Below are 27,239 nucleotides of genomic sequence, written 5' to 3' on the forward strand. Positions count from 1 at the left end.
TTAGTTATAGAGATGTTGTACTGCCTTGAGCGTGTGTTGATACTGATGAGTAGGTCTGTGTCTCTAGCATGTATTGTGCCTTTGTTTCCAGGCATGTGCATGTTTCATATATGTGCACGCTTAATCCCCCATTTCTGTCCAGCACCCTTAGGAATCCGGATTTATTCACACATTCAGTCAACAAACCATTTCTGCTCGAAGCCATGTGCCAGGCTATGCTCTGTACTGGATGTAGAGATGAATTGGTCACAGGCATGGCTCTGGAAAACTCATTCTAGTATAGGGAGATATGACATGTATATAAACATCAGTGATATCGTGTGGAAATAATAGATGTTGCATTCCACTAGTGTCTCAGGGAAGCTACTGAAGGAGCTCAGAGGTGGGCACTTCCGGCCTAGGTGGGGCAGAGGCCAGCAGGGTTGGGGGTGAGCACAAAACAAACAAGGGAAGGCTTTGTGGGGGAAATGTCTTTGGCACTGGACTCTGAAGGCTGGGCAGATTCTGGATGTCTAGATTTCGGAGAAGCCTGGGATCACTGGCTGAGATGGCCATCACCTTTAGCCTGTTTCCTAATTGTAGCATGATGATATGGATACAGGCTTTGCTGTCCCCATAATACTGTGAGGCTTTGGAGTGTGCAGTAATCGGGTCTGGGACAGTGAGGGCATACTCCTTGGACCAGGCTCAGATCTAAGCATTTTAGATCTGTTAGCTCATTTGCTCATCACAATAAGCCTTAGAGATAGATGCTGTCAGTATCCTATTTTATGAGTAAGGAAACTGAGGCTCAGGCAGGCAAAGATATTAACAGGAAAATAGCAAAGATGGACTTTGAACTCCAGACAGCTCCTGCCTACCCCATATCAGCGTACGGCCTAGTACAAGCATTTTTCTGTGTGTGCCTGCTCTGTGCTAGGTATTGTACTAAGCATAACACAGGTATCTTGTTTGACCTTCACAACAACCTGATGAGGTCATTTCTTGTATGATCTCCCTTTTACAGTTCAGGAGACCGAGGCTGAAGAAGATCAGATGATCTGCCTGTGATTCCACAGCCATCTCTTGGAAGGGCAAGGATGCCATGCAGGTCTTCCCAGATCCTTAGATCCGGGAAGGCCTACTGGCTCTCCATGAAATTGTGCTCTCTCCTGTGCTGCGAGAAAGGGCCTCCATGAAATTCCTTCCCCAAAGTGTTCCGTGGCTCCCTCTCAGCTATATGCAGGTGTACTCCTAGGACCAGAGGCAAATAACCAACAACATGCTGTGAAAGCTACCTCAAAACTCAAAATAACAAAACAGATCTCGTTTTGCTCAGAAATCTGTAGTTTTGGCAAAGCTTATTGGGGACAGGTTTTTTTCTGTTCTGCATCATATCTGCTAGAGGGGCTTGGAGGCTGGAGGTTCATTATCAGGATGGTCATCAAGTGGCTGTCAAGCTGGGGCTGGCTGTTGGTTCCTTTCCATGCATGCCTCTCCATGGAGTCATTTGGGCTTCCTCCCAGCATGAAGGCTGATTCCTCTCATCACCGTGCAAAAAAAGTACTAGGAAAACCAGGGCAGAACACTTCTCTGAAAGTCATGGGAGGGGTGTGTTTCAAATAGGAGATTTGGGCCAACGTATGCTACAGAAAAGTGAAGTCAGACACTGAGAAGTTCTTAGATTTGGCAACTAGGAGATCACTAGGGACCTCCCGAGATTAAATTCTGCTAGGCCTCTGGGGGAAGAATCCAGATGACAGCAAGTTGGCAAGAAATCAAGGTGAAAGGAAGCTCACACAAGCAGACAACTCTTTTTGGAAGACTGACTGCAGAAAGAAAAGAGAGTTGTAACCAGGGGAGCGGAGTTGTAGGGAATAATCATGGTTTTAGGATGAGAGATTTGAGCATGTTTATATGCTGAAGAAAAGGGGCCTATGAAAATAATGACATTGAAGACCAGTGGGGGAGGAAAAGGGGTAAAGATCGATAGGGCTTGGAGAGAAGGCAAACAGCTCTTCCTTGAGATCAAAGGTATCAGAAGTAGGACACATTCATAACAGCTACCATGTATTAAGCCATGTTCTGTTGTAAGGGCTTTCGAAGTGTTTTAACTCATTTCATCCTTATACAATCCTTTAAAGAAGTTCTGTTGTATAAGTGCAGTTAGGTAGGGTTCCTCAGGAAGGATTCTCACAGGCTTCACTAAAAGGAGGACTACGGCGGGCCCTAGCAGGGAGGGGCAGGCAGCCCCTCTCTAAGGCCAGCACGACTGGACACGGCAGAGCTGGCTTCAGTAGTTGCAGCAGGAGGGTTTCGGGTTAGAAGCATGTTTTCTCAACTATTTCTTTAAAAAGGAAACTCATTTTTTTCAAATTAAACCTAATAGATATTCCTAAGACATAAAACTAACCAAATCAGAGCTTCGTTAGTTGAACAGAAGGTTCTGTGCTCTGCCTTCTCCATTCTCCTCTTAACCTTAATATGGTCCCTGCAGCAGCTGGTGGGGCACTGGGCCTCTTCGGAGTACAGGAGAAAAAACACTGGGTTACTGCAAGACCAAACTCATACTCTTTTATGAACATCTGAAAAACGTACAGTGTGTTCTCAGGAAGAACCTCACTGAATAATAAAGGGGCAGGTCACTGTTTTCCTAGGACTCTGTTATCCTTTTTTTCCTTGATGGCAGAGGCATGGACTAGAAGAACGTCAAAGCTCCCCCAAAGGAAAGTGAGCACAGAATCAAAGAGAAGCAAGTCCTGGAGAGCAGGAGGTCCCTGTGGAGATTACATCCTCTGGCAGGCTTGGGACAGAACACTGAACCTGGTTGGGCACCCTGGGTCTGGATACCAACAGGCCAATGTTTTCTATAGCCTTTTGCCCCGGCTTCTGGAACAGCTGTAATTGCTTGCCTTATTAAGATCTTCCCAAAGCTCTCTGTGGAGGACTGTGCAGTGGTAGATTGCACCAATGAGCAAAGGAAATCTACCTCTCCCTCCACAGCCCCCAGGCCTGGAGAAGAACATAGGGACCAGAGAGAAGGAAGTCAAGACAACATCCTGGTAGGGCTCTGTTTGCAAGAGAATTGTGGTTGCTGATTTTCTCAGTAGCAGAGACTAATAATACCAGTAATATTCATTATAAGGTTTTGCATTTGTGCAGGGTTTATTATGTTTCTCTCAAGGTAATTTCATATTCAAGTCTTGCTTGAATATGAATCCCCCACAGTTCAGTAAAATAAATAAGGCAGGTGTAGGAGCCTTGTTTACCATGACCTGACCCTCCCAAAGGTGAGCATAGAGTGGAGGCTGGGTCTGCATCTCCAGCCCAGAGCTGTTTCTATCACACCTTCTAGGGACTCTCAGTCCTTAGGCCCAGGCCCCAAATTTCCCCCATTCAGCCATCCCCACCCCCAATTTTCTCATTGTCCCAGTTTCTGGCCCCCTGGACTCCTTTGGCTCAGTGATGAACCATCTAGTCTCTGAAAATACAATCTAGCAGTTGAAAGGAAAGAAAAATATAGTGTCTTTTCTGCTGCTTGGAAGGGGTTAATCATTAGGTGATCTGGGGGCAATGGGTGGAGGGAAATTAGAAAGGAAATTATTCTAAAGCCTCTTGATAAAGTAGCAAGAAATGAGAAGGAAGAGGAAAAGATTTTGGTCTTTTTTCTTTTTAAAAATCAGTTGGATTAAGTTAAAATTAGATACAATATTCAGCCATTTTACGTGTATAACTTGATGAGTTTTGAAAAATTACACTTGTGTAACAACTATCTCAATCAAGATACAAACGTTTTCATCACCCAAGTGACCCTTTGTTCCCTTTTACAGTTCATCCCTTCCTTCCTGCATTGCTGAAACTTACCTCTTTCTGTCAATATAGTTGTGTCTTCTCTAGAATATTATATAAGTGGAATCATACAATATGGAGTCTTTTGTGGACACCTTCCTTTATTTAATACAACATTTATGAAATTCATCCATGTTGGTTGATGTATCAGTAAGCTTGTTCCTTTTTATTGCTGAATAGTATTACATTGAATGGACATACCACAGTTTATCCATTTGCCAGTTAGTAGACATTTACATTGTTTCTGGGTGGTTTTTTACATACACGAATAGTTTCATATCAGTATAACTTTTTGTTTATCTTGGGTAAATACCTAGGAATGCAATTGGAAGGGTATATGATAAATGTATGTTTAACTTTAGAAGAAACTGCAAGACTGTTTTCCAAAGTGTGGCACTATTTTGCATTCCTTTCAGAGGTGTGTGAAAGTTCCAGGTGCCCCACACCCTTGTCAACACTTGGTTTTGTCAGACACAAATTTTATTCATTCGAGTGGATGTGTAACAGTATCTCCTTGTGGTTTTAATTAGCAATTCCCTAATGATTAGTAATGTTGAACATCTTGTCATGTGCTTGTTTGTCCTTAGTATATTTGCTTTGGAGAAGTGTCTGTTCAGATCTCTTGTACATCTTCCTATCAGGTTGTTTGTCTTTTTATTATTGAGTTGTAGCAGTTCTTCAAAGAGAAAAATTGATGTACTTTTTTCATTTTTATGAAGTCTAACTTAGCAATTCTTTTGTTTCACGGTTTGTGCTTTCTGGTCCTATCTAAGAAATCTTTGCATATCCTAAAACCACATATTATCTTCTGTATTTTCTTTGAGATGTGTTATGGTTTTATCTGTTATTTTAAGTCTATGATCTATTTTTTTAATTTTTATGTATGGTATAAGGCATGGATTGAAGTCTATTTTTTTTGCATCTGGATATCCAGTTGTTTCAGCACTATCTGTTGAAAAGTTTATCATTCCTTTTTGAATGACCTTGGTACTTTTACCAAGGGTCGATTTGTGATATATGTATGGATCTATTTCTGGCTTCTGTTTTTGTTCGATCTGTATGTCTATTCTTACGCCACCACTGCACTGTCTTAATTATGGTAGCTTCATTTTCAGTCTTGAAACCACCCAGTGAAGTCCTACAACTTGTTCTTGTTTTTCAAAGTTGTTTTGGCTATCCCCTCCTCCTCCTCACCCCAGGAATCAGAGATTTCTGAAAAAATAAGGGTTTCTTTTCTTCCTATTTATTAAGTTTAAATAGAAAAGCCTCTTTGGAGGAGGTGAGAAAATTAAGAGAAAGTGGAAAAAAAGAAATCCAGTCTTTAGGCTCCACCAGCAGTAGTGATGGTGATACCAAGATGGGTGGGGATGGGGCAGGTGACCAGAAGCAATTTTATGATTTCTCCCTTCTCCTGGAGCTCAAGGCAGCTTCTTTAGAGAGGTTCCCTGGTTATTTCCTTCTGAAGGCTGGGGATTCAGTCTGCTGTCCTTAGCTTGGTGAAGGGAGGGGGATCCTCCTTCACAGTTGCCCCCTGGGGCTTCTGGCTTGGCCTCCTTTATTCTCCTGCTGGGAGCTCCCCCCCACCCCCGGCCCCGCCCCACTCAAGCCCTCGCCTGCTTCTCCCACTGTGGTACTGCACTCTTCGTCAGTTCTTCTAAACCACTCAACTATTTTTATGGCCATGCAGTGGAATCCTGAGTCTCAAACTAAATATAGATGTGGGAAGTTATAGCGCACAGGCTTTCCTCAGCTCCTTGCTGCACTTGATGCTCCTTCCCCATCTGGCCAGCTGGCCCTGACTGTTGCTCCTCTGGCAGCACTACTCCCCCATCTTCCTGGTTCTTTAAGAAACAGGAAGGCCCAGCGCGGTGGTTCACGCCTGTAATCCCAGCACTTTGGGAGGCCAAGGCGGATGGATCACTGGAGCCGAGGAGTTCGAGACCAGCCTGGGCCGCATGATGAAACTCTGTCTCTACAAAAAAGTCAAAAAGAAATTATCTGGGTGTGGTGGCACATGCCTGTTGTCCCAACTACTTGGGAGGATTGCTTGAGCCTGGGAGGTTGGAGGTTGGAGTTTGGAGGTTGCAGTGAGCTGAGATTGTGCCACTGCACTCCAGGCTGGGCAATGGAGTGAGACCCTATCTCAAAAAAAAGAAAGAAAGAAAAGAAAGAAACAGGGTTCTTTCCTGACTGACCCCTAGCTTCCCCTCTTCCTTCAGGTCTACGCTGCCTCCTGTGCAGACCGTTGACTCCCATCTTGCTTGAGAGATGCCTTGGAATTCCCTGAGCAAGCTGCTCCTTGATGGCCAAGGAACACAGCCTCCTACCCTGGTCCAGTCTCATTCCGAGTGCGGCAAGCTCCTGCCCAGCCCAGCCTCACAGCACGACTAGGGATCCCCAACACATAAAAACCTCATTCTGGGCCCACAGACTACCTCATGTTTAGGTTTTACCACATCCATCCAGCAGTCCAGCTGCCCCATCAGAACTCATCAATATGGGGGATTTGGGATTGCCGAAGCCGCAGGGGACTGAATTCTGCTTCAAGCCATTGGCCCTGGAAGAAGTCTTTGGCTGGGATTCTGTAAGCTTCCCTCAAGAAGGCTTCCCTCAAGGAACATGGCCCAGTCTCAGTTCTTGGCTTTTGGAAGAGAAAAAGCCAGAGACCGAGAGTGACGATGTCCCTTTTTCATAGAGGTCCTTCCACTGCCAGTTTCCTTTGGCCCCTCCAGCCACAGAACTCGCAGGGCCACAGCCTTGGGCTGTGGTTCCCACGACTACGTGATTGGTACCCCCAGACTTGTGCGCCACAGGGGCTCTGAGAATGCCCCTCCCAGGCTTGTGCTGTGAGGTAGATTGGGGGCTGTATGGTTCCAAAGGCCTAAGGCACTTGAATGGTCCCCCTGCTGCCCCCACCCCAAGTGTGGTGATTGCACTCGGGCCTACGGGGACCTCTCTCCTTTCTTTACTTCTCCAGTAGCGATGGGGAGCAGCCGAGATGCGGGTCCTGGGCCCTCTCCCTAAGGCCCCGCATCTCAGGATTTGCTCGACCTGCTGGGACCCTGTCTCACTCTGCACTAGGCCTCAGTTTCCACCACAATGAAATAGGGATGCAGAGATGCTGCATGCCACCGTCTGCCCTGGTGTGACAATTCAGGTACAGAGAGCTGAGCGTGTTGAGTGTGGAGCTCCTGGGAAGCAGGTTCTGAGAACAGCTGGTTCTTGCTGTATTGAGGAGACATTTTCTGCCCCTTGGTGCTCACAAAATGCAGTACTGGTTGATTTCAAGAATGCAAGAAGCATTATCTGAGGAAGAAATACTTCCTTTCTTTCTGTCATTTGCACAGATGAAATAAAAGGGCTGGGTCAGGAAGCTGAATGAATGAAAGGTGCGTTTGTGTGGCCTTTGCCTTTATAATGTGCCTTGCCATTCGCTGTTGTATTTGCCCTCCTAAAAGCCCTGCAAGGTGCAGGAGCTACTATTATCCTAGCTTTACTGGCAAGAAAACTGAGGCTTTGAGAGATAAGGACTTAAATGAACGCACACAGGGATTGTGATCCACTTGTGGAGAACTGGTGCACCTGGGATGGACCCCCCAAAGCTTCGCTGTGGTGTGAGGATAGTGGCAGGACCTCAAGCCAGCCCTCCTGAGGTGAGAAAGCCTTACTCTGGGGTCTGTGGACAGAAGCAGGTTGTGCCCACGGTCCCCTGCCTCCCAGGTGGACAGATTCTGATGGGATATCCTGGCAACAACCTCAGGTTGGTGCCACCAAGAGATCCTATTCCTTACCTCCTGTCCCCTGCTCACCTTGCCAGCCCCTGGTGTCCAGTGTCCATCTGCTATGGTGGCAGTGTTCCAGGGAGGGTGGGAAGAGAGCAAGGCAGAGAGAGAGGGGAAGGCTGTGGCCTGAAGACTAAGGATTCAGGAAGAAGCTTGGAGACAGCGTCAGAGGATGACCTAGGCAATGATCCCTCTGCCCACAGTCTCAGTGTGGCTACTTTCCAGCCACAACCAAACAGGAACTTGGGTCTTTCTTGATGTGAATGTTCTCTGCTATGGTTTGAATGTTTGTTCCCTCCAAACCTCATGTGGAAATTTGGTCCCAGAGTTGGAGGTGGGGCCTAACTCAAGGTATCTGGGTCATGGGAGTGGCTTCCTCATGAATAGATTAACATCCTCTCTAGGGAGTTGGGGGTGAGTGAGTTCTCACTCTGTTAGTTCCCCTGAGAGCTGGCCCCTCCCCTCTCTCTTTTGCTTCTTCTCTTGCTATGTCATCTCTGCACACACTGGCTGCCCTTCCCCCTCCACCATGAATGGAAGCAGCCTGAGGCCTCACCAGAAGCAGATGCTGGAGCCATGCCTCTTGTTCAGCCTGCAGAACCATGAGCCAAATAAGCCTCTTTTCTTTGTAAGTTACTCAGCCTCAGATATTCTTTTACAGCAACACAGACAGACTAAGGCATTCTTCTAGCTGGTGGACTCCCTGAGGCAGGGACTGCAGTGATGCTTCTTTGCATACTCAAGCATTGAGTGCCATCACTATACCAGGCACTGATCTAGGCACTAGGGACTCCCTGCCCAGGCTTGGTAAATGAACACATGAATGCCCGCTGGCCAAAAACCCTTTGAAGAAAAGTTGTGGGCATGATCCTTGACAGGAGCCTGCCTGGGGTTTAGGCTCTGCTACTAACTAGCTGTGTGACCTTTGGAAACTTAAGCTAAGACATGCCCAGGTCAGGAAACTTAGACCATGACCATGGGCAGGGTGGCTGGCCAGGCTGGTCAAAGGCAGGCAAGGCAGGTCTTACAATTCAGCATGAGCTAAACCCTGAAAGAAGACAAGAAGCGTTCTGGCCTAGGCTGAGGAGACCCAAGGAGCAGGAGGTGGACGGAGGAGCTCAGAGGCAGAACTGGAAGACAAGCTCCCCTCTTGGCTGAACTGTCCCCCAGTGGCAGCAGAAGCCCCAACAGCACTGCCGGCCCAAGCCCAAGGTGCCGAAGGTTTTGGGGACATTCAGTTACCCATCACATGTGTCACTGCAGCTGAGTCTGGGGACCTGGGAGGACCAGCAGGTGCCTGCCCTCAGTGTCTGGACAGAGGAGTGGCTCCTAACCTTGGGAGGAAGCCTCTGGGAAACAGGGGCAGGATCAGAACAGAGTCCCCCCAGGCACCACTGTGACCATGTAGCTGAATTTTCCTTCCTGAAATGCCAGCGCTGTGGGTAGTGAACAAGCAATGCTTCTTTGCCTGTGCTCTTGATGGCTTTTGTCAGAAATTCCAAACCTGTCCTGGGACCCCGGAGCAGCTGGAGGCCTGGAACTGGGGGTGTAGGCTCCCCACTGTACTGAACACCTAGGTCCACCTACCCTGCGTTGTCTGGGCTCTGGGCCCTTCTTGCTCCTGCTCTATCTCCTCATTCCATTTTCCCCTTTTCTTCAGGCCAGGAAGCCTCGGGTGCCATCAAAAGATGTTTAGGTTTCATACAGTTCTCTAAAGTCTTTGATTTGCCCCGGGAATGAACCTCGGGCTGGAAGACTGACCTGGAATTTTGGCCGGGGAACCACTGTAGGTAAATCACTTCTCCACTCAGCCTCAGTTGCCTCATTTGTAAAATGAGGGCTCAGATTCAATTATTTTCTTTATTGCCCTTTAAAAAATTTATGTTTGTTGCATCAATTATTAGTCTATGACCTATAGATTATATATAATCTGTAACAAAAAATGTATTAAATGAACAAAAGTCCAAGATAAACATTGCCCATGATCTAGTCTGTGAAATGACATCAATATTTGTGTTGGTTTCTGACATCTTCCAGCTCTTATCTAGGTTCATATTCAGTTGTAATGGATTTACAGTAATATCACACATGGGAATTTATATTTAACATTGTCAGTCAACATTTTACCCTAAGCATTGCTTTTCCTTTTCCTTTTCCTACCTCCGTGTTTTTTCCCTGCTCTCATCTGCCGAGGTAGCCAATGTTAATAGTTGAGTTTGCATTCATATATAAATAGAGTACACATGCAGAGAATTTGCATGTGGTGAGAGGAGTCATTTTTTATTTTATAAAATTGGGGTCACTCTTTATATATTTCTCTGCAACTTGCTTTTCTCATTTAACAATATGTTGTGGAAATCCATCCAGACTGAGAGATAGAGTGCTAACTAGTTCTTTTTGAATAGGTGGCGTAATCCCATGGTATGGTTGAAGGTATTACAGTTTATTCAACCATTTCCTGATTGAGGAGGACTTGGGCTGTTTGCATTTCCCCCCTCCACCACCACACTAAAAACAATGCTTCTGTTGAAGAAAAGAGTCAAACTCTGTAAAATATTTGAAGAGATTTATTCTGAGCCAAATATGAGTGACCATGGCCTGAGGCACAGTCTTAAGAGGTCCTAAGAACATGTACCCAAGGTGGTTGAGCTGCAGCTTTGTTTTATACGTTTCAGGGGGACATGAGACATCGGTGACTTATGTAAGTAAGAAAATGAGACCGAACCAACGTGCACATTGGTTCAATCTGGAAGGGTGGGACAATTTGAAATATGGTGGCCACAGGTGGATTCAAAGATTTGCTGATTGACAATTGGTTGAAAGAGTCGTTATTATCAAAAGACGTGGAATCAGTAGAAGGGAGTGTCTGGGTTAAAATGAGACGGTGTGAAGACTAAGGTTCTTATTTTGCAGATGAAGCCTCCACGTACAGGCTTCAGAGAGAATAGATTGTAAATTTTTCTTATCAGACTTAAAAAGGTGTGAGACTCTTAACTGATTTTCTCCTGGATCAGGGAAAAGACCTGGAATAGGAAGAGGATTCTCTACAGAATGTAGATTTTCCCCACAAGAGACAGCTTTCCAGGGCCATTTCTGAGACATATTTGCAGGGCCAATATATATAAAAGATATGTATTTTGCTGTAAAATAGTTCAGTTTCTTTCAGGGCCTGCTACCTGTCATGTGATGCTATACTAGAGTCAGGTTGGAATTTGCTACAAATTTGTCTTATTGCTACAAAGAGTCTGTTTTTTCAGTCTTAAGAGCTCTGTTAAGACTGTTTTAATGTTTTTTGTTAAATGTTAATGCTGGTCAGCTGTGCCTGAATTCCTAAGGGAAGAAGGGATAAGGAGGCATGTCCTACCCCTACTTCCCATCATGGCCTGAACTAGGTATCTTTGGAATGCCGTTGGCTGAGAAGGCAGTCCATTCAGTCAACTGGGGGGCTTAGAATTTTATTTTTGGTTTACATTTTCGTAAACACTTCATAATTCACATCTACACAGATAATGGGTCAGGGCACCCCTCTCTCCACATCCTCACCAGCACTCATAGTTAGCAGTCTTTTTAATGGGTACCAACCAGTCTGATGGATGAGAAATGGCATCTCAGCGTGACTTTAATTTGCATTGTCCTATTTACTAGTAAGCATCTTTCCATTGGCTATGAATTTGTTCTTAATTTGAGTTTGTGAGGCAGAATAGCACAGATGTGAAGCGTATTTGTTGGCTCTTTTGGGTTCTCGTTCTGTCAACTGCTATTCCTGTGCTTTGGCTGTTTTTTCTGCTGGGTTTGTCTTTGCACCATGAATGTGCTGGAGCTCAGTGCAGAGTATTAACTTGCCTTCTGTCATACATTTTGCACATATACTTTCCTAGTCTATCATGTGTCTTTTGACTTATTAGGGTATTTGTTTTCATACAGATTTTTTTCTTCACTTTATGGAGTCAGACATGTTTATCTTTTTTTAATGGCTTTTCAGTTCCCCATTTTGTTTTTAAAATCTCCTCGACACATAAGCTATATTCCTAAGCTTCCTTTGATTTTTTCCTTTTAATTTCTCTCGTTTAAACATATAACCTTTCTGGAATTTATTTTTTGTCAAATTAAGGTTAGCTCAGACAGGTGTGATGGCTCATGCCTGTAATCCCAGTGCTTTAGGAGGCCAAGATGGGAGGATTGCCTGAGGCCAGGAGTTCGAGACCAGGCTGGGCAACATAGTGAGACCTCTGTCTCTATGAAATTTTTTAAAATTAGCTGAGCCTGGTGGCACATGCCTGTAGCTGAGACAGGAAGATTGCTTGAGCCCAGAAGGCCAAGGTTACAGTGAGCTATGATCACACAACTGCACTCCAGCCTGGGCAATAGAGCAAACCCTGTCTCTAAAACAAACAAACAAAAATTAAGATAGGCTCCAGTGTTCTTTCTTCTATGCAGATAGCCAAATTCAGCATTTCCTGTCTACACTCTCACACCCTGTGGGCCCCCAACAGGTACCTGGGAGGTGGCTACCAAATTCGGGGCTAGGAGGTCTGGGAAGTGGTACAGATGCCCCTTCCCCCAGCCATGGAGATATTCTACTTTTGTTGTTTTACAAAATAGGCTTCCAGTAAAGATTTGGTTTGGACAAAGTGTTCTGAAGCTGAAGGAATTCTGAAAATCCCTTTCAGATGATCTCTGGGGGCCCTTCCAGGTTTGACATTCTCTGACTCAGTAATGCCCAGGATGGCAACTGCTTATTAAGGAAGAGAAGGCAATGGGTCGGTGTATCTTTATCCAAAAGTAATTTCAATATTGAATCCCAGGTTGGCTCAAAGCGGATATTGGAATCACAGTATTTTAGAGGTGGAAGGGACCTTGGAAATCCTCTAGTCTAGTGCCTCTCAATTCTGGCTGCCTTTAGAATCACCTGGGAGTTTGTTAAAAAGTCCCGGTGCCCTGGACTGATGCCAGACCACGTAAATCAGTCCTGCACGTAAATCAGAGTCCTGGGGGGAAGGGAAGGGTCCAGGCATAAGTCGTTTTAAAAATCTCCTCATGATTCTAATATGCAGCTAGGGCTGAGAACTACTTCGCTAGTTCAACTCCCTTATTTCATTAGTAAGTCAGCTGAAGCCCAGAAAAGGTGAGCCTCGTATGACACAGCTGCCGAACTGTAGAGCTGGGACTAGAACCCAGATCCCTGCCTCCTGCGTTGGCTTTTTCATCTACACCAAATGCCTCATCAAGCACCACTCCTTGGATTTTTAGCTGGCAACACTAAAGTCCCTGTATGAATGTTTTGTATCTTTGTCTATGATCAGCTTGAAAGTATAGGGTCATAAAGAACAAACAACGATAACAGAGCAAGACCTTTGGTGCATGCACATGAAAGAGCCTGCTGCGGGGAGGGCCTGCGGAAGTAGGAAGGGTGAGTTGCCAGGGAGGTCAAGGAGGTTTCACACAGGAGGTAGTATTTGAATTGAGCCTAATGGGTGATTGAAGAGGACTCTGATGGACAGAGCATCAGTGCTGCACTCTTGCCCACAGCAGTGATTGGCTGCCTGATTTTTACACAAGGGCTCAAAAGGGTGGGGGTAGGAGCAGCAAGGTTTCAGGGCAGAAATGCTTTAGTATCAGGCAGGGCGGGGACCCAGCCTGCCTCAGGCGCTCTGATCTCCCTCTGCTCTGCCCACAGGAATGAGACCGTGCTGCACCAGTTCTGCTGCCCAGCTGCCGACGCCGAACAGAAGCCCGCCTGCTCTGACCTGGCCTCCCAAAGGTGGGAACTGTGGCCCTTCCTCCCTTCCGCACCCCCACCTCCCTTCCTGTTACAACAAAGCACGTACCACTGCACTAGCTATTGGGCCTCCTCCTCTTGAGTCTCATGTGGGGTAATTTGTTTGCTTTCACCTCCTTCCTCAGACTTCAGTTTCTCTCTGCTCTCTCTGGACCCCAAATGAGCTGTTCCCAACTTTTAAGGTGATTATGCCCTGTCGATCACACCCCACACGTATGCTCCTTCCTTCTAAATGGCCCATGTAAAATCTAACTTTCGTAATTAGCCAGGAAAGTTGATTTGATTGGGGATATTCATGTCTCACATGGTAGGGTGCCTGGCACACAGTGGTGTGCACTCAGCCCGTGCATAGTGCCCAGCCTTCCTCTTACATCAAGGATTTATATTTTTCTTTCTAGTTTCTCTTCTTCCAGTCAGCTGAGGTGCCTGACTTTAATTTTAAGGATCTCTCAGCCCTGTCTGCATTAGTTGATAGCCTTGGGGTGGAGCGGGAGTGTTGAGGAGTCAGGTTTTAGAGCCACAGTCCTAAGCTTTCTCCTGTTTTTTCCTGGGTTATCCTCCTGCCCTCTGCCTCCCTGTCCCCCTTCCTAGTGCTCCCTCTCCATCCTGTGATCAGCCTTCTCCCTCCGCATCTGCCTCTGTCTCTCTGCCCTTGTGTTTCTCGTTTCTCCTCTTCTGTGCCCACGTCGTGCTCCCTGCCCGCCCCCCGATCTGTGTTCTGTCAGTCTTTCACTCTTTTCTCTTTTCCACCAGTTTGTCTGTCTCCATTCTGCACATTTCTCTTTTCTTGACTTGTTCTTTACTCCACTTGGATTCTGGCCTGAAATTTGCCCAGTCTCTCAGTCTCCTGCTATGGAGTGAACTTGGGCAAGTTACTCCACTGCCCTGGGCCTCAGTTTCCTCATCTGGATAAAGGGCTTGGTCTGTCTCAAAAGTGGCATTCACCTGTCATCCTGTTGAGCCTCTGAGCTGCTCAGTGGGGCCAGACTGGGCAGGTCTTCTTGTCCCTGAAGGATGAGAGGAGAGTAAGGGTTGGAGGACCCAGAGACTCGTCCACAGTCACAGAGCAAGGACCAGCGCAGCCACGGGAAGCTTAGGGCGTCGGACTCCTCATGCTCACCATTTTCAGGTTTAAGATCCAATGACTCTGTGATCTTTACCCCTTTATCCTCTGGAAAATAACTACAGTGATCAGAAGTGGTGGCTGGTGACCTTGGGGCACAGACAGACACCCCGTGAAAGGCACTGCTGTTCATTTTCCCTCATAGGGGAGCCAGCAGAGGTCAGAGAAAGAGGCGGGGCCCTGAGGAGGACTCAGAGAGGCCGCACATCCGAGGGGTCCTTAAATCCAGGGCTGAGGAGGAATGGGAGTTACTGAAGCCAACCATGTTGGAGTTGGGAGGCTGATGTTTCCGGTGTCCTCTGTGACAAGTTTTGGGCCAGGCCTGGGGACATAAAGGCACATAAGGCCAACTTGGACCCTTGAGAAGTTCCCCATGCAGTGGGACATCAGGATACCCTCAAAAGGAAAACTGCTCACCTGGAAATTAGAAGGAAGAAGAGAAATGGGAGAATTAAATGGTGGAGGGAGAAGGAAAGAGGAGAGCGTGGAGATGTGGAAGACACCAGGATGATGTAGAGGAAGACCGTGAGTGCCCTGGCCCCTTCCCATGAGCCCTCACTGTTCAGACACAGGGCCCGAGTCTTCTTCCTAGAAACTGCCTTCCTTGGTAGGGGAGAAGAGAGAAAAGCTGTCTGGCCTGCCTCCAGCTCCATCAATTCAACCCAATTCAGTGAGCATTTTATTGATACTAACCAAGCACCAGGCCTCAGTGAGGATGGATAACACACCCTTGAGAAGCCCAGGCCTGGCAGGGGCGGGCAACAGAGACTGTCCCTTGGGCTTCCTGTGGTCTGTCCTCCCGTCCACTCTCAGCCTGCATGCTCGCTCACACACCAGCACTCCCCTGCTGCCTTCGTCGTGCCCACCTGCAGCCCTAGCTCCAGGTGGGAAGGAGTGGGAGAGAGGCGGCCCCAGCAGCACGCCAGAATGTAGGTAGATGTGGGGTAGGGGAGGGATGCTGCCCTCTCAAGGGGCTGGGGCTCCAAGGGAATAGGGTTATTTTCCAGGGTTTGAGGTGGATGATAGGAAACCCATGATCTTAGTTTCCAAGAGGTTTGTTCTTCACCTTGTTGTTCACCTTCCCCTGGGAGGTGCGGGCTTTGAGGTTGGGGACAGGAGGTGCTCTGGGGAGGGAGTGTGGGAGTTGGGATATTCTCCTGAATGTTGGTTCATGGAGGGGCCTATACACCCTGCCTATGGGGGCCCTCCCCCGGCTGGGGACAGGGAGGACTTGCCCCCCGAGATGGTCCAGGGCTTCAGCTGCTCTCTGTCTCTAGTTCCCAGTTACTCCAAGTTGTCCTGTCTGTCTGTCTGATTTGTAATTTCCTAGAGCCTGTTTTTGTCTGTCTGTCTGATGTGGCTTTCCTGGCTTAACTGAGAGGAGCCCCTCTGGATGTTTTCTGGGCAGCCCAACAGTGTATGTGTTTGCTCTTGGCTTCTTGGGGGAATTCTATGCTAAGATAAGTTTTCCCTGATCAGACTCTCAGCATCCCTGCACCCAACCCTACCAACGATTCCTTCACCAAACCTCATTCCTTCCCCTAGCCCAGCTGTCCCACCTCCAGAGCATAGCCACAACTTCCCAGCAAGCTCCTCTAGTGGAATGTGGCACAGTCAGAGGCCAGCCTGTGGGGCTGGCACAGGCGGGTAGGTCACACAGCCCTCTGAGGAGATCTGGTATGGACTCTGGAGCGCTGAGACAAGCCAGGCTCCTCCCCCATCAGTCTGGCTCCTCCCCCATCAGTCTGGCTCCTCCCCTGTCAGTCTGGCTCCTCCCCATCAGTCTGGCTCCTCCCCTGTCAGTCTGGCTCCTCCCCATCAGTCTGGCTCCTCCCCTGTCAGTCTGGCTCCTCCCCTGTCAGTCTGGCTCCTCCCCATCAGTCTGGCTCCTCCCCTGTCAGTCTGGCTCCTCCCCATCAGTCTGGCTCCTCCCGTCAGTCTGGTTTCCCACTAGCTCAGCCAGTAGGAATCATGGCCTCCTGAGGACTTCTAGGATCAGCAGTTGGCCTCCATAGGAGACCCCAGTAAGGAATCCAAAGTCAGTGAATCAGGTGTCAGGGCCCTTGGTGTGCGGACTCAGCCAGCCACAGGATCTCCCTTGCCATCCTCTGCAGTCTGGCTAAGGCCGGCCCCCACTCCAGCTCCGGGGCTGAGCAAGGGTCCCTTTCCTGAGCAAGTGCCCTCCCTGGGGCACTGCAGTGCCTGCTCATCTATCTGATCAGAGATGTAGAGATGCTCCTCAGCCCAGAGGAAAGTCTGCTCCCTCCCAGAAAGACCCAGGGCCAGAAGACAGTCTCACCCCTCCCGAAGAGGCAGAGAAGCCTCAGCCCTACCGAGGCCAGGACAGCCTTCCCCAGCCACCTGCAGAGGAGCAGATGGGGGCTGGTGTCAGGGAAACTCTGTCTTGGGGCTGGGAGCCTGACAGGGAGTGATTCGCCCAGGAGTGGGAGCACCTGAAATTGAGCACATCTGGAAGCGTGGGTGTCTGCAAAGGGAGGCTAAAGGAGCGTCAGCGATCTGGAGTACAGCGGAGCAGCTAGGGGGCTGGCAAAGCGCTGCGAAGCTGGATAACCAGATAGAGTTATTATGGGTTCTGCTGTGCCCTGGTTCCCCACACCCCCTTAGGAAGGCAATCTATGTCTGCCAGGGTAATTAGGCCCTCAGGTGGGAGCTGGGGGTGGTGCCTCCTCCCAGCAGCCAGCCAGGAAGCAGCAACTGCGTGCCAGGCTCTTTCTCCCCAGAAAAGATCGCCCCCTGGTCGTTGCCCCTACCGACCGCCTCCCTGCTGCCAGCTAATGACAGGGCTTTATTCTGGGGCACTGAATAGGCCAGTAATTGCAGCCCTACTTTCGATCCTGCGGGCTCCCTTCCCTTTCAGGCTCTCAGTGACAATGACCCAGTAGCTGGCCAGCTGCCTCCCAGCATAGAGCCCATTTGTCTCAAGGGTGATAATGGGGCCAAGATGAGGAAGATGGGTCTCTATTAGAGTAATGGGAGGAGGTGGCTGTGGGAGAGGGTGGGGCTCAGAAGACGAGGTGGGGCTCAAAATGGGGAAGGTTGGCTCAGGACGGGGAGGCGGGGTTAGGCAGGGGAGGCGGGCTCAGGAGGGGAGGCGGGACTCAGGAGGGGAGGTGAGGGCTCAGGAGGGGAGGTGAGGGCTCAGGAGGGGAGGTGAGGGCTCAGGAGGGGAGGCGGGACTCAGGAGGGGAGGGGAGGGCTCAGGAGGGGAGGCGGGACTCAGGAGGGGAGGTGAGGGCTCAGGAGGGGAGGTGGGGGCTCAGGAGGGGAGGCGGGACTCAGGAGGGGAGGCGGGACTCAGGAGGGGAGGCGGGCTCAGGAGGGAAGGTGGGGGCTCAGGAGGGGAGGTGGGGGCTCAGGCGGGGAGGCGGGCTCAGGAGGGGAGGTGGGGGCTCAGGAGGGGAGGCGGGCTCAGGAGGGAAGGTGGGGGCTCAGGAGGGGAGGTGGGGACTCAGGAGGGGAGGTGGGGGCTCAGGAGGGGAGGCGGGACTCAGGAGGGGAGGCGGGCTCAGGAGGGGAGGCGGGACTCAGGAGGGGAGGCGGGCTCAGGAGGGGAGGCGGGCTCAGGAGGGGAGGCGGGCTCAGGAGGGGAGGTGGGGACTCAGGAGGGGAGGTGGGGGCTCAGGAGGGGAGGTGGGACTCAGGAGGGGAGGCGGGCTCAGGAGGGGAGGCGGGCTCAGGAGGGGAGGCGGGCTCAGGAGGGGAGGTGGGGACTCAGGAGGGGAGGTGGGGGCTCAGGAGGGGAGGTGGGGGCTCAGGAGGGGAGGTGGGGGCTCAGGAGGGGAGGTGGGGGCTCAGGAGGGAAGGTGGGGGCTCAGGAGGGGAGGCGGGCTCAGGAGGGGAGGTGGGGACTCAGGAGGGGAGGCGGGCTCAGGAGGGAAGGTGGGGGCTCAGGAGGGGAGGTGGGGACTCAGGAGGGGAGGTGAGGGCTCAGGAGGGGAGGCGGGACTCAGGAGGGGAGGCGGGCTCAGGAGGGGAGGTGGGGGCTCAGGAGGGAAGGTGGGGGATCAGGAGGGGAGGCGGGCTCAGGAGGGGAGGCGGGACTCAGGAGGGGAGGCGGGCTCAGGAGGGAAGGTGGGGGCTCAGGAGGGGAGGTGGGGACTCACTCAGGAGGGGAGGTGAGGGCTCAGGAGGGGAGGCGGGACTCAGGAGGGGAGGCGGGCTCAGGAGGGGAGGCGGGCTCAGGAGGGGAGGTGGGGGCTCAGGAGGGGAGGCGGGCTCAGGAGGGGGAGGTGCTAGGCAGGAAACAGAACAACCCCTAGGCCTCCAGAGCAAGAAGGGATCTGGGTAGGGGTCTAAGGGGCACTCTGAGCCTCTGCTAACTGAACTGACTCACTGCTGGTCCTTGCTTCTTCCTTCTCAACCACCCCATCCTTACTCCAAGATGGAAGACATATTGAACATATTATTTATTGAACGTGCCAGGGACATCGTGCTGGGCACTGTTGATATTTTATCTCACGTAATTCTGTGAGATAGGTGTTATTCCCATTTACAGATAAGGAATCCAGGTTGGAGAGAAGTTAGGTATCTTGACCGAGGGACCACTGCTAATTATTTCTGGAGCTGGACAGTGAACCCAGATCTAACTCCTACACACAACCTCTTTTCAAAGAGCTGCTGCTAGAATTTTTTTTGAGGGCTCAAGAGAAATCCTCCCAGCCATTTCACTGGATCTTAAATAACATCTGTTTTCTCTGATTATAAGTCATACACGCTAGTTGTTGGAAATGTGGAAAATACAAAATATAAAGAAGAAAATATAAATGGGACTTCATCATGTAGAATTAACTGATGTTAATATTTTAGTGTGCAGCCTCCCAATGTTTTATTTTTCTCTGCGTTGGGTTTTACATCCTTCCCACGCCCATTTAAAAAAAAAAGATTTTGTAGTCTGCGTTTCCCACTTGGCGAGGCGTACTGTGCCCCTTTAGAGGGCCTCCTCCCCTAACCAGTCCCTCCCGGCCGCCCGCCCTGGTGGCCCACGTGGCTCGTCGTCGCCGCTACAGGCAGCAGCGCTGCAGGGGCTCTGCCGAGGCCGCCACGCGGGGTGCCCTGGAGGACGGGGCGCGCTTCCGAGAACGGCTGCGGGGAGACCCCTGCATTAGCATAGCCGGGGCATTTCTGCCTCTCCTGCCTCTTTCCATCGGCTGTGATGGGGCCTGAAACATGATCCATGGACCAGCCAGTGTTTACCCAGCGATGACGGAGCAATTAAATTCTCAATCGATACAGTTACGTCTTCAAACAGCTGGGCTGGGGCGCCGCAGCCTCACGTGCCTGCTCCAGGAGTCGCATCCAGGCTGCTGAGAAACTGGCACCACCCACTGGTGGCTTAGGGCGGCAGCGTGGGTCGGTCGGGCGGTACAGCTGCGTCCTCTTTCCCTAGAAAAGGGCAGAAAAGCCCTCGGCTTCCCCCACAGGCCCCGTGGGGCGGGCCCGCCCTGCCGGCCTGGCCCCAAGCTCTGGGTCTCTGCCTCCCGCCCCAGGAAAGTGATGGAGGCAGGGGAGGTTAAAGGAAGTTTTCTTTGTCTCCTTCGGGGTTCACTGGTTGGTTGGGAGAGGATTTTGGAGAGATTGGGATGGGGTGAAAATCCCCACAAGCCCCCTGCAGTGGTGGGAGCATCTTGCTCGCTGCAGGGGCAGGGTGGGGGCGGGAATCCTGGGGTTTGAAGGCTGGGCTCTGGGGTGGGACAGAGTGGCACCTGCGCACAGGGAAGCATCCTGGGGACAGGGGGCTTGCTACTGTGGTTTGGGCTTTGAGAGCAGTTGTGCTCGTGGGTGATCTGAGGAGCTGTGTAGTTAGAGCAGAATCCAGCCGGCCTGGGCTCCATGCCCAGGAAGATGGCCGAATTCCGACGTGGAGCTGCAGGAATCTGCCCTAGGGAACTGTGCGACCTGTCACTTTACCACCCTGTGCATTTTTGTCCCATTTGTCCTGAATCACCAGATTCAGGAGGCATAAAAACCAAAATAGAGCTCAAAGTACTTTGACACTTTGGGAGGGGGTATTAAAATATCCCGGAGAGTATTAGGAAGGTTTTGTCTTGTCATTGACTTTTGACTTTCTGTTCAGAGGGCTCTCCTCAGCTGGGATGTGAAACTCCTGTTTGGAGTCAACTATTTGCCCAGGCCAATTTCCTTGTGTAATTTTCCCTGCCGGGCCTTGAGCATCCTCTGAGACTGGCCCTTTCATGTCACCTAGGCTGTCGCCAGAGGGTGCTTGGGGAACCTGTCAGTGCTGCTGTGCTGGGGCTGCCCTCAAATGGCTGCTCTTTAAGGCACACAACTTTGTCAGCAGCATGTTTAGAGATGATTGGAGGAGAAGTCCTGCTAACCCTGTGCCGGTTTTGTGTCTCCCACCCATGAGGGAGAGGAAGCAAATACTACCCACCATGTCCTGAGTGCTTGCTATGTGCTATGCAAGAATTATCTTGTTTAACCCCTAATAGAAGCTGGTGAAATATTTTTCCCATTTTACAGACAAGGAAACTGAGGATCAGAGACAACGAATGCCTTGACCAGGGTCCATGTAGCTGGTGAAGAGCAGAGCTAGGTTTTGAACCAGGTGCTTGTCAGTTGCAGCCTGTAACCACCAGGGCAGGTGGATAGCAGAAGGCAGGTGTTGTCAAGTATGGGAAGCGAAGGTGAGGCAGGAAGGTGAACAGCTGCTTCCCATGTCCCCAGCCACAGCCAGCGGGTGGCTGAGAGCACATAGGTTATTATTGTTCAGGGCCTCAAAAGGCCTAGCCTCTCTTCCCTGGCCCTCCACCCTGCCCCTTGAGGCTGTGTATGGACTCCAGGTGCCATCAGGTAAATGCACCAGAGCAACCAAATTGAAGAGAGGAGTGACCCAGAGAATATTTTTAGGGACAGAAACAGCAACAACAACAATGCTAGGCTTTATTGTTAAGGAAATACCCCTAACTAAAGATAATACTTCCAGAACAAGTGAAAGACGCCACGAGGAACATCTAAGCTTTCTCTAGTCCAGGGTATTCGGTAATGCAGTTTTATCCAGTTTTCTGGGAAATGTGTTCTTGTTTCATTTACTGGAAGCTTCTTGTTGGAATCTTTTGGATCTTCTTTTCTCACTTCCAGGAAGAGTAACCTCTGTAGGCTTAGAGATTTTTCTAATCCCACTATTTCCTGTGCTTTTGTTTTATTTTCTCTTCTGAAAGGTCTTTACCCATTCACTTATCTTCTGACCAATAACATGACCATAAAAATGATTTTGTACTGATGTGTGATAAAAAGAGTTTTTAATTTGTTTCATCAAACCAAAAACGAAGAAATAATCTATAGCAAGAGTGATTTGATCAGATATGGCATTCTTAAGACATTTTACTGCTCTCAAGAGACCATGGAATGGCTTAAGAAAGGAGGTTTTTAGAGATTTCTTTTGTTATGATTAAAAAAACAAAACAGGAAGGACAGCTGCCTATGAAGAAGGACTGGAGTGTGTTGCTGTCTCCAGCAGGGACACTTTCCATAATTCCCTTTAGCACCCTCAAGTTAAAGTGGCTCCCATTGTCTGAATCAGTATTTTCTACCAGGCCAAATCTGGGTATAATTTGTTCTAAGATTATTTTGACCACATCCCCGGCAGTGGCAACTGGGAGGGGAAGGCCTCTACCCTGGAGAGGTGGTCTACCATTACCAGCAGATACGTTAGTCTCCCTATTTTGGACATTTCTGTAAAATCTACTTGAATGCTTCGAAATGGCCTTAACCCAGGAGGTTTCCCTCCGGTAGTCTGTTTTCTGTTTTCTTTCTTTCTTTTTTTTTTTTTTTGAGACGGAGTCTCGCTCTGTCGCCCAGGCTGGAGTGCAGTGGCGCCATCTCGGCTCACTGCAAGCTCTGCCTCCCGTGTTCACGCCATTCTCCTGCCTCAGTCTCCCAAGTAGCTGGGACTACAGGCGCCTACCACCACGCCAGGCTAATTTTTTTTGTATTTTTAGTAGAGACAGGGTTTCACTGTGTTAGCCAGGATGGTCTCGATCTCCTGACCTCGTGATCTGCCCACCTCGGCCTCCCAAAGTGCTAGGATTACAGGCGTGAGCCACCGCACCCAGCCAGTAGTCTGTTTTCTAACTACCTTTTTGTTTATTCTCTGGCAGGTCACATAACACCCACACACTTGTTTAACAAGGGTATAAATCCCTATATACCCATAATTATTGAGTATTGCATCACACATGGCCTGGGGACCCCAGTGGCCTCCCTTATGGAGTATGGATATCAGTTCTGTCCTTATCAGTTTGCTTATCATTTCCGTCCCATCAGGGAGCACCTACCTCCCATCCTCAGTTTGAGTGGCCCCTATCTTGCCCAGCTTTTCCTCCTCCTCTTTAGAAAGTTGGGGTTTTAATACCACCTTAGGGATATCTGGGATTAGGCCAAAGAGTTTAACTTCTTCCTCTGGGGAGGCTGCTTAGCAGCTTTATCTGCAAGCCTGTTCCCTACAGCTTCTATAGTGTTTCCTTTCTGATGGCCGTTTACATGAACTATGGCTACTTCTGCTGGAAGCGGGAGGCTTTTTAAAACTTGTTTGACCAGTTTCCCATGTACCAATTCTTTCCACCTGCTATTTATTAGGCCCCACTTTGTCCAGATCTTTCCAAAGGTGTGTACTACTCCATAGGCATATCTGGAATTAGCATATACAGTGCCTTCTTGGCCTTATATGAGCTTCAGGGCTTGGTTGAGAGCATATAATTCACAGGTTTGGGCTGAGCAGTTATTGGGTAATCTACCTTTTTCTCATAAGGTTTGTTTGTTTCCATCAATGACAGCCTGGACATTGTGTCTTTTACCATCTATCACTCGGGATGGCCTATCCACAAACAGCCTCATTCCATCAAGTAGTGGAATTTCTTTAAGTTCTGGTCTAACTTTAGTTTGATATTCTGTCATATGTAAACAGTTATGGTCTAATACCTTCTTATTCTCCTCTCATTTCCATAAGAAACTGACTGGAGTTTGTTTAGGCGCCTCTCCAGGACCCTACTGACCCCAGGAGGAACTTGAGGAGGCAAGGGACTGACCAGCTGGCCTTTCAGGGTGTCTTTGGCCAGGCTCTGCTGGGTCTGGCTCTGGGCCAAGAGCTGCTGGTTTGAAGAGCTGCCAGCCTATGGCGCCTTCCCTGATGGGCACTCTAATCAGCAAAGGCTCCTTCTTTGCTTTGAATGCACCATCCATCTCACTGGCAGGCCAAGAGCTGCACTGTTTGTATTCCACGCCACCCCCACTGGTGACCCAACAACTGCAAAGGGTCTCAGGTTTGTCCCACTCTGGGAGGGGACTCAATGGCTTTTCCTCCTCCTCAGCTGCAAGGATCTCCCCCTGGCCCAGCCCGGCTCTGGGAAACAGAACTTTTATACACCCCACCTCAAAGCATCCTGGCGGACTTCTCCCCAGCAAGAGCTCTCTCTACTTCAGGGATTGCACACTGGTATTTTCTTTCACCTGTATTGGGTTATTAAGTTTTTTTAACTGATCACCAGCATTTAAAAATCCTATTTCACATAAAAAGTCAGAATTCTGGCCTCTGACAAAGCAGACAGTCTGGCAACACAGGGCTGGCACTGTGAGAACAGTCGAGCAGCTGCAGCCCCTCTGCAGAGGTGTGCCCTCTTCAGTTAGCCACAGTCCCCATCCAGCCCTGCAGCCCTCCTTCTCACCATTTGCTGGCCGTGTTGTCCTTGGAGTTTACAACTCTAGTTCAGATCTTCCTTATGTAGCTCCCTAGCCTCTCTGCAGCCTTACTGATGGCTGCCTCTGGCGGACTTACAGCCTCTCAGTAAAACAGCAACAAACCTTAATGGTCATCTCATCCATTTGCCCTTCCATAACCTGAATCCTTTCTGTCGCCTCCTGACAAACAGCCATCTAGTCTTTGCTGTAGGCAACCCACTATTCCTCAAGTAGCCCCATCCTAAACTCTCCTCCACTTCCCCTTCTCACTTGCATCCTCCAGTTCCCGGACCCTGTCCCTCCTCAGTGGCCACACTGCACCCTTTCCCGGCACCTGCTTGTTGCTTGAGCCTCTAGAACCTTCCCCCAGCCCTGCCAACCTCTCCACATCCTCTCACTTCCTCTTGTACTCTTTCTTCCTTTTGCATTATTTTTCTCCCCGGTCTCAACTTCGGTGTCTCTCTTTGATCTGTCTTTTCCAGTCTTTCGCTCTCACTCGTTTTCTTTTTCTATCTCTCTCTATCATCCCGTTTCCTTTTTCCCTCACACTTAGTTTCTTCCTCTTTGTCTCTCTGGGCACAAGCTAAACCATGCTGGGCCCTGGCCCCCTGACAATCTGCAAAGATGGACAGCTCTGCTGAAACAGCAAAGCTTCATCGACAACCTTTATCGACAGCTTTCAGCAGCCGCTTCCACACACAGTTGTGTGGCCGCCTCTCCCTTGCCTTCAGGGTTAGCAGCTTAACTCTTTCTCTCTCTGGCCCTCTACGTTTGCCATTTCCTCCCCTTTCTCTTTCCAATTTTCTTTTTTACTTTTTCTCTTTCTCCCTTTTCCAGTTTCTCTTTTCTTTCTTCTTACAGAAACCTTCTGAGCTTCCCTCAGTAATTTCTTCATCGGTTTTTCATTCCACCCGTCAATCTTTTGCAGTTTCTTAGTAATATCAGGCCAGCTTTTGTCACAAAATCAACTTCTAAAAGGCCTTGCCCTACTGGGTCCTCTGGACCTAATCCTGAATATTTTCTTATTTGATCCCTGAGCCTCTGCAGAAATGCAGAGGGAGTCTTCTCTTTTTATTGTTGGATCTCGAATGCTTTCAAGACATTTTGTGTTCTAAGAGTGGACTTTTTAATCCCTTTAATTATTAGTTCCCTTGGGTCCTGCATTGGGGCCTGATCTCTGAGGTTATTGTTATCCCCTCTGGGATTTGCTTTTGAGAATTTCTGCTCAGCTGGCAGGACTCCTTCCCCGGGAGAATGGGGTCTCTCCCAGATGGTCATGGCTGCCCTTGTAATCATTCCCCTCTCTTCCCCAGGAAACAGAATGTTTATTACTGACATTATCTTAGCCCAAGTATAAAAATTGGGTCCTAAAAATTGATCTAGCTGCTCTGCTAAACTGAGGGGGTCTTCCCAGAGTGGCCTCATTTTCTTTTTAGAATTCTGAACCTCAGTACTTGTTAGAGGCACACTCACAAACCCAACTCCTCTCGGTCCTGTAGAGACTTCTCTAAGAGGGCACCTGTTAGACATCTGCTGTTTAGAAGGAATGGGGAAATTCTCAATGTCCTTCTTACATTGTTGTAATTCTTTCCTCTAGTTTGGATAAGGATTTAAGGAAGCATTGGGTTTAGCTTCTTCATGACCCCCAGATTCCTCTTCCTCCGACCTTCCTGTTGCCCCTGATCTCCCTGTTCTGTTCTTCCTGGGATGTATGGGGGGGCAAGTGTGTTAGGGGATCCCAGGGCTTTTCATCGGGCAAGGGCTTTTTACTATGCTCTTTTTCTTCTTTTTTAAGGGGAACATGGGGGTTAATTCACTAATCCAACAAAGAGCATAACCTGTCTCCTCTTGTGAGGATGGAGTTTTATTATTCACAGAGAATTAAAGCTTGGTACACCCAATCCTCATCTGAGCCAAACTTAGGCCAAAAGACCAAAGGTTGACGAATGGGCTTTTTGGGCCAGATAAAACAACAAACTTTATCATCTTTTGCTTTTCCTTGTCCCTGGTTTGAGGACTATCCCTTCAAACCTGCAACATTCTCCCCAACGGACTATTTAGGGGAATGTCAGAGGGGTTCTCTTTAGTTCCCTCTTTCCTCTGTTCTCTAGGCCTAGAATTCTTGTTTCCCATTTTTGGTTAGTCTCTGTGTCTGAGCTTTTGCCTGTGTATTCAGCCTCCCTTACTGGAGGTTTCTTACACACCCCAAGACCTCCGAAAATGCACAACCATCAAGCAGTACTTACGGTCCAATTTTCCTACCTTAGCTCGTGCATGAGGTTGCCTGGTTGTCGCAATGCCTGCTTTTCTCCCTGTGTCACTTTAGTTGTCTCCTGAATAACAGTTTCGGGTTTGTCTATGGCTTCTTCGGGGAGCCGAGACACCCGGACAGAGTGGGCCACACAAATCAAGTGGGACACATCTCCCCTCTCAGCTGGAGTCTCACTCCGCGCAGGCATGGAAATCCCCATAGGGGCCACCAGGTTGTGAGAAACAGACTCACCCGTCCAAACCCAAAGAATGGACTCAGAGACCCGGAGAACAGCAAAAGTGAGACTTGTAATGACGGTCTTGCAAAATCGGGTGTCTGATGAGCAGGCACACCCAGCAGTTTCAAGAAGCAGTTTATCCCCTAGTGCACAGGTCTCTGCCCTGGTTCCTCATAGGCTGAGTATTATGGGTTACAATCTTCCCGGATGATGCCTGTTCATTGCTGGGTAGGGGCTGTAGGTGGTTTTTTTAGGGTTGTTTTGCTGCATTTTGTTGCAGCCCACAATGCATTGCAATCCTAGCTAGCTCAGGGGCTCATAAAGTATTTGATTTATGACCTAAGTAGCTGGGCAGGCTGATAAGAACAAACAAAATGAACTATTTTGTAGGCTAGTAAACTTTCATCTTAGACTAAACTTCTTTGGTTCAGGGAGGGCAAATAAGGAGTGGGGAAGTGGGGGAAAGGGGGATGGTGGGGAAGTGGGGGAGGCCAACAAGCAGGCATCAGCTATCCAAGCAGGGT

General features: G+C 49.2%; 1 protein-coding gene across 8 annotated transcripts in view; it reads left to right on the forward strand.

The window, feature by feature from the left end:
* The window catches only part of IQSEC3 (IQ motif and Sec7 domain ArfGEF 3), a 112,990-nt gene that overhangs the window by 19,443 nt on the left and 66,308 nt on the right, over nucleotides 1-27,239 (forward strand). For 7 of the 8 annotated variants that reach the window (XM_054526627.2, XM_024256867.2, XM_054526628.1 and 4 more), the window contains exon 2: nucleotides 13,288-13,371. In XM_054526627.2, coding sequence (XP_054382602.1) covers nucleotides 13,288-13,371 — 84 coding nt within the window. Of the gene's footprint in view, nucleotides 1-9,015; nucleotides 9,401-13,287; nucleotides 13,372-27,239 lie in introns of those variants that run through there. The other variant, XM_054526633.2, reaches the window with a different exon arrangement.

This window comes from Pongo abelii, chromosome 10, assembly GCF_028885655.2.
Source record: "Pongo abelii isolate AG06213 chromosome 10, NHGRI_mPonAbe1-v2.0_pri, whole genome shotgun sequence".
In the NCBI taxonomy this organism is placed as follows: Eukaryota; Metazoa; Chordata; class Mammalia; order Primates; family Hominidae; genus Pongo; species Pongo abelii.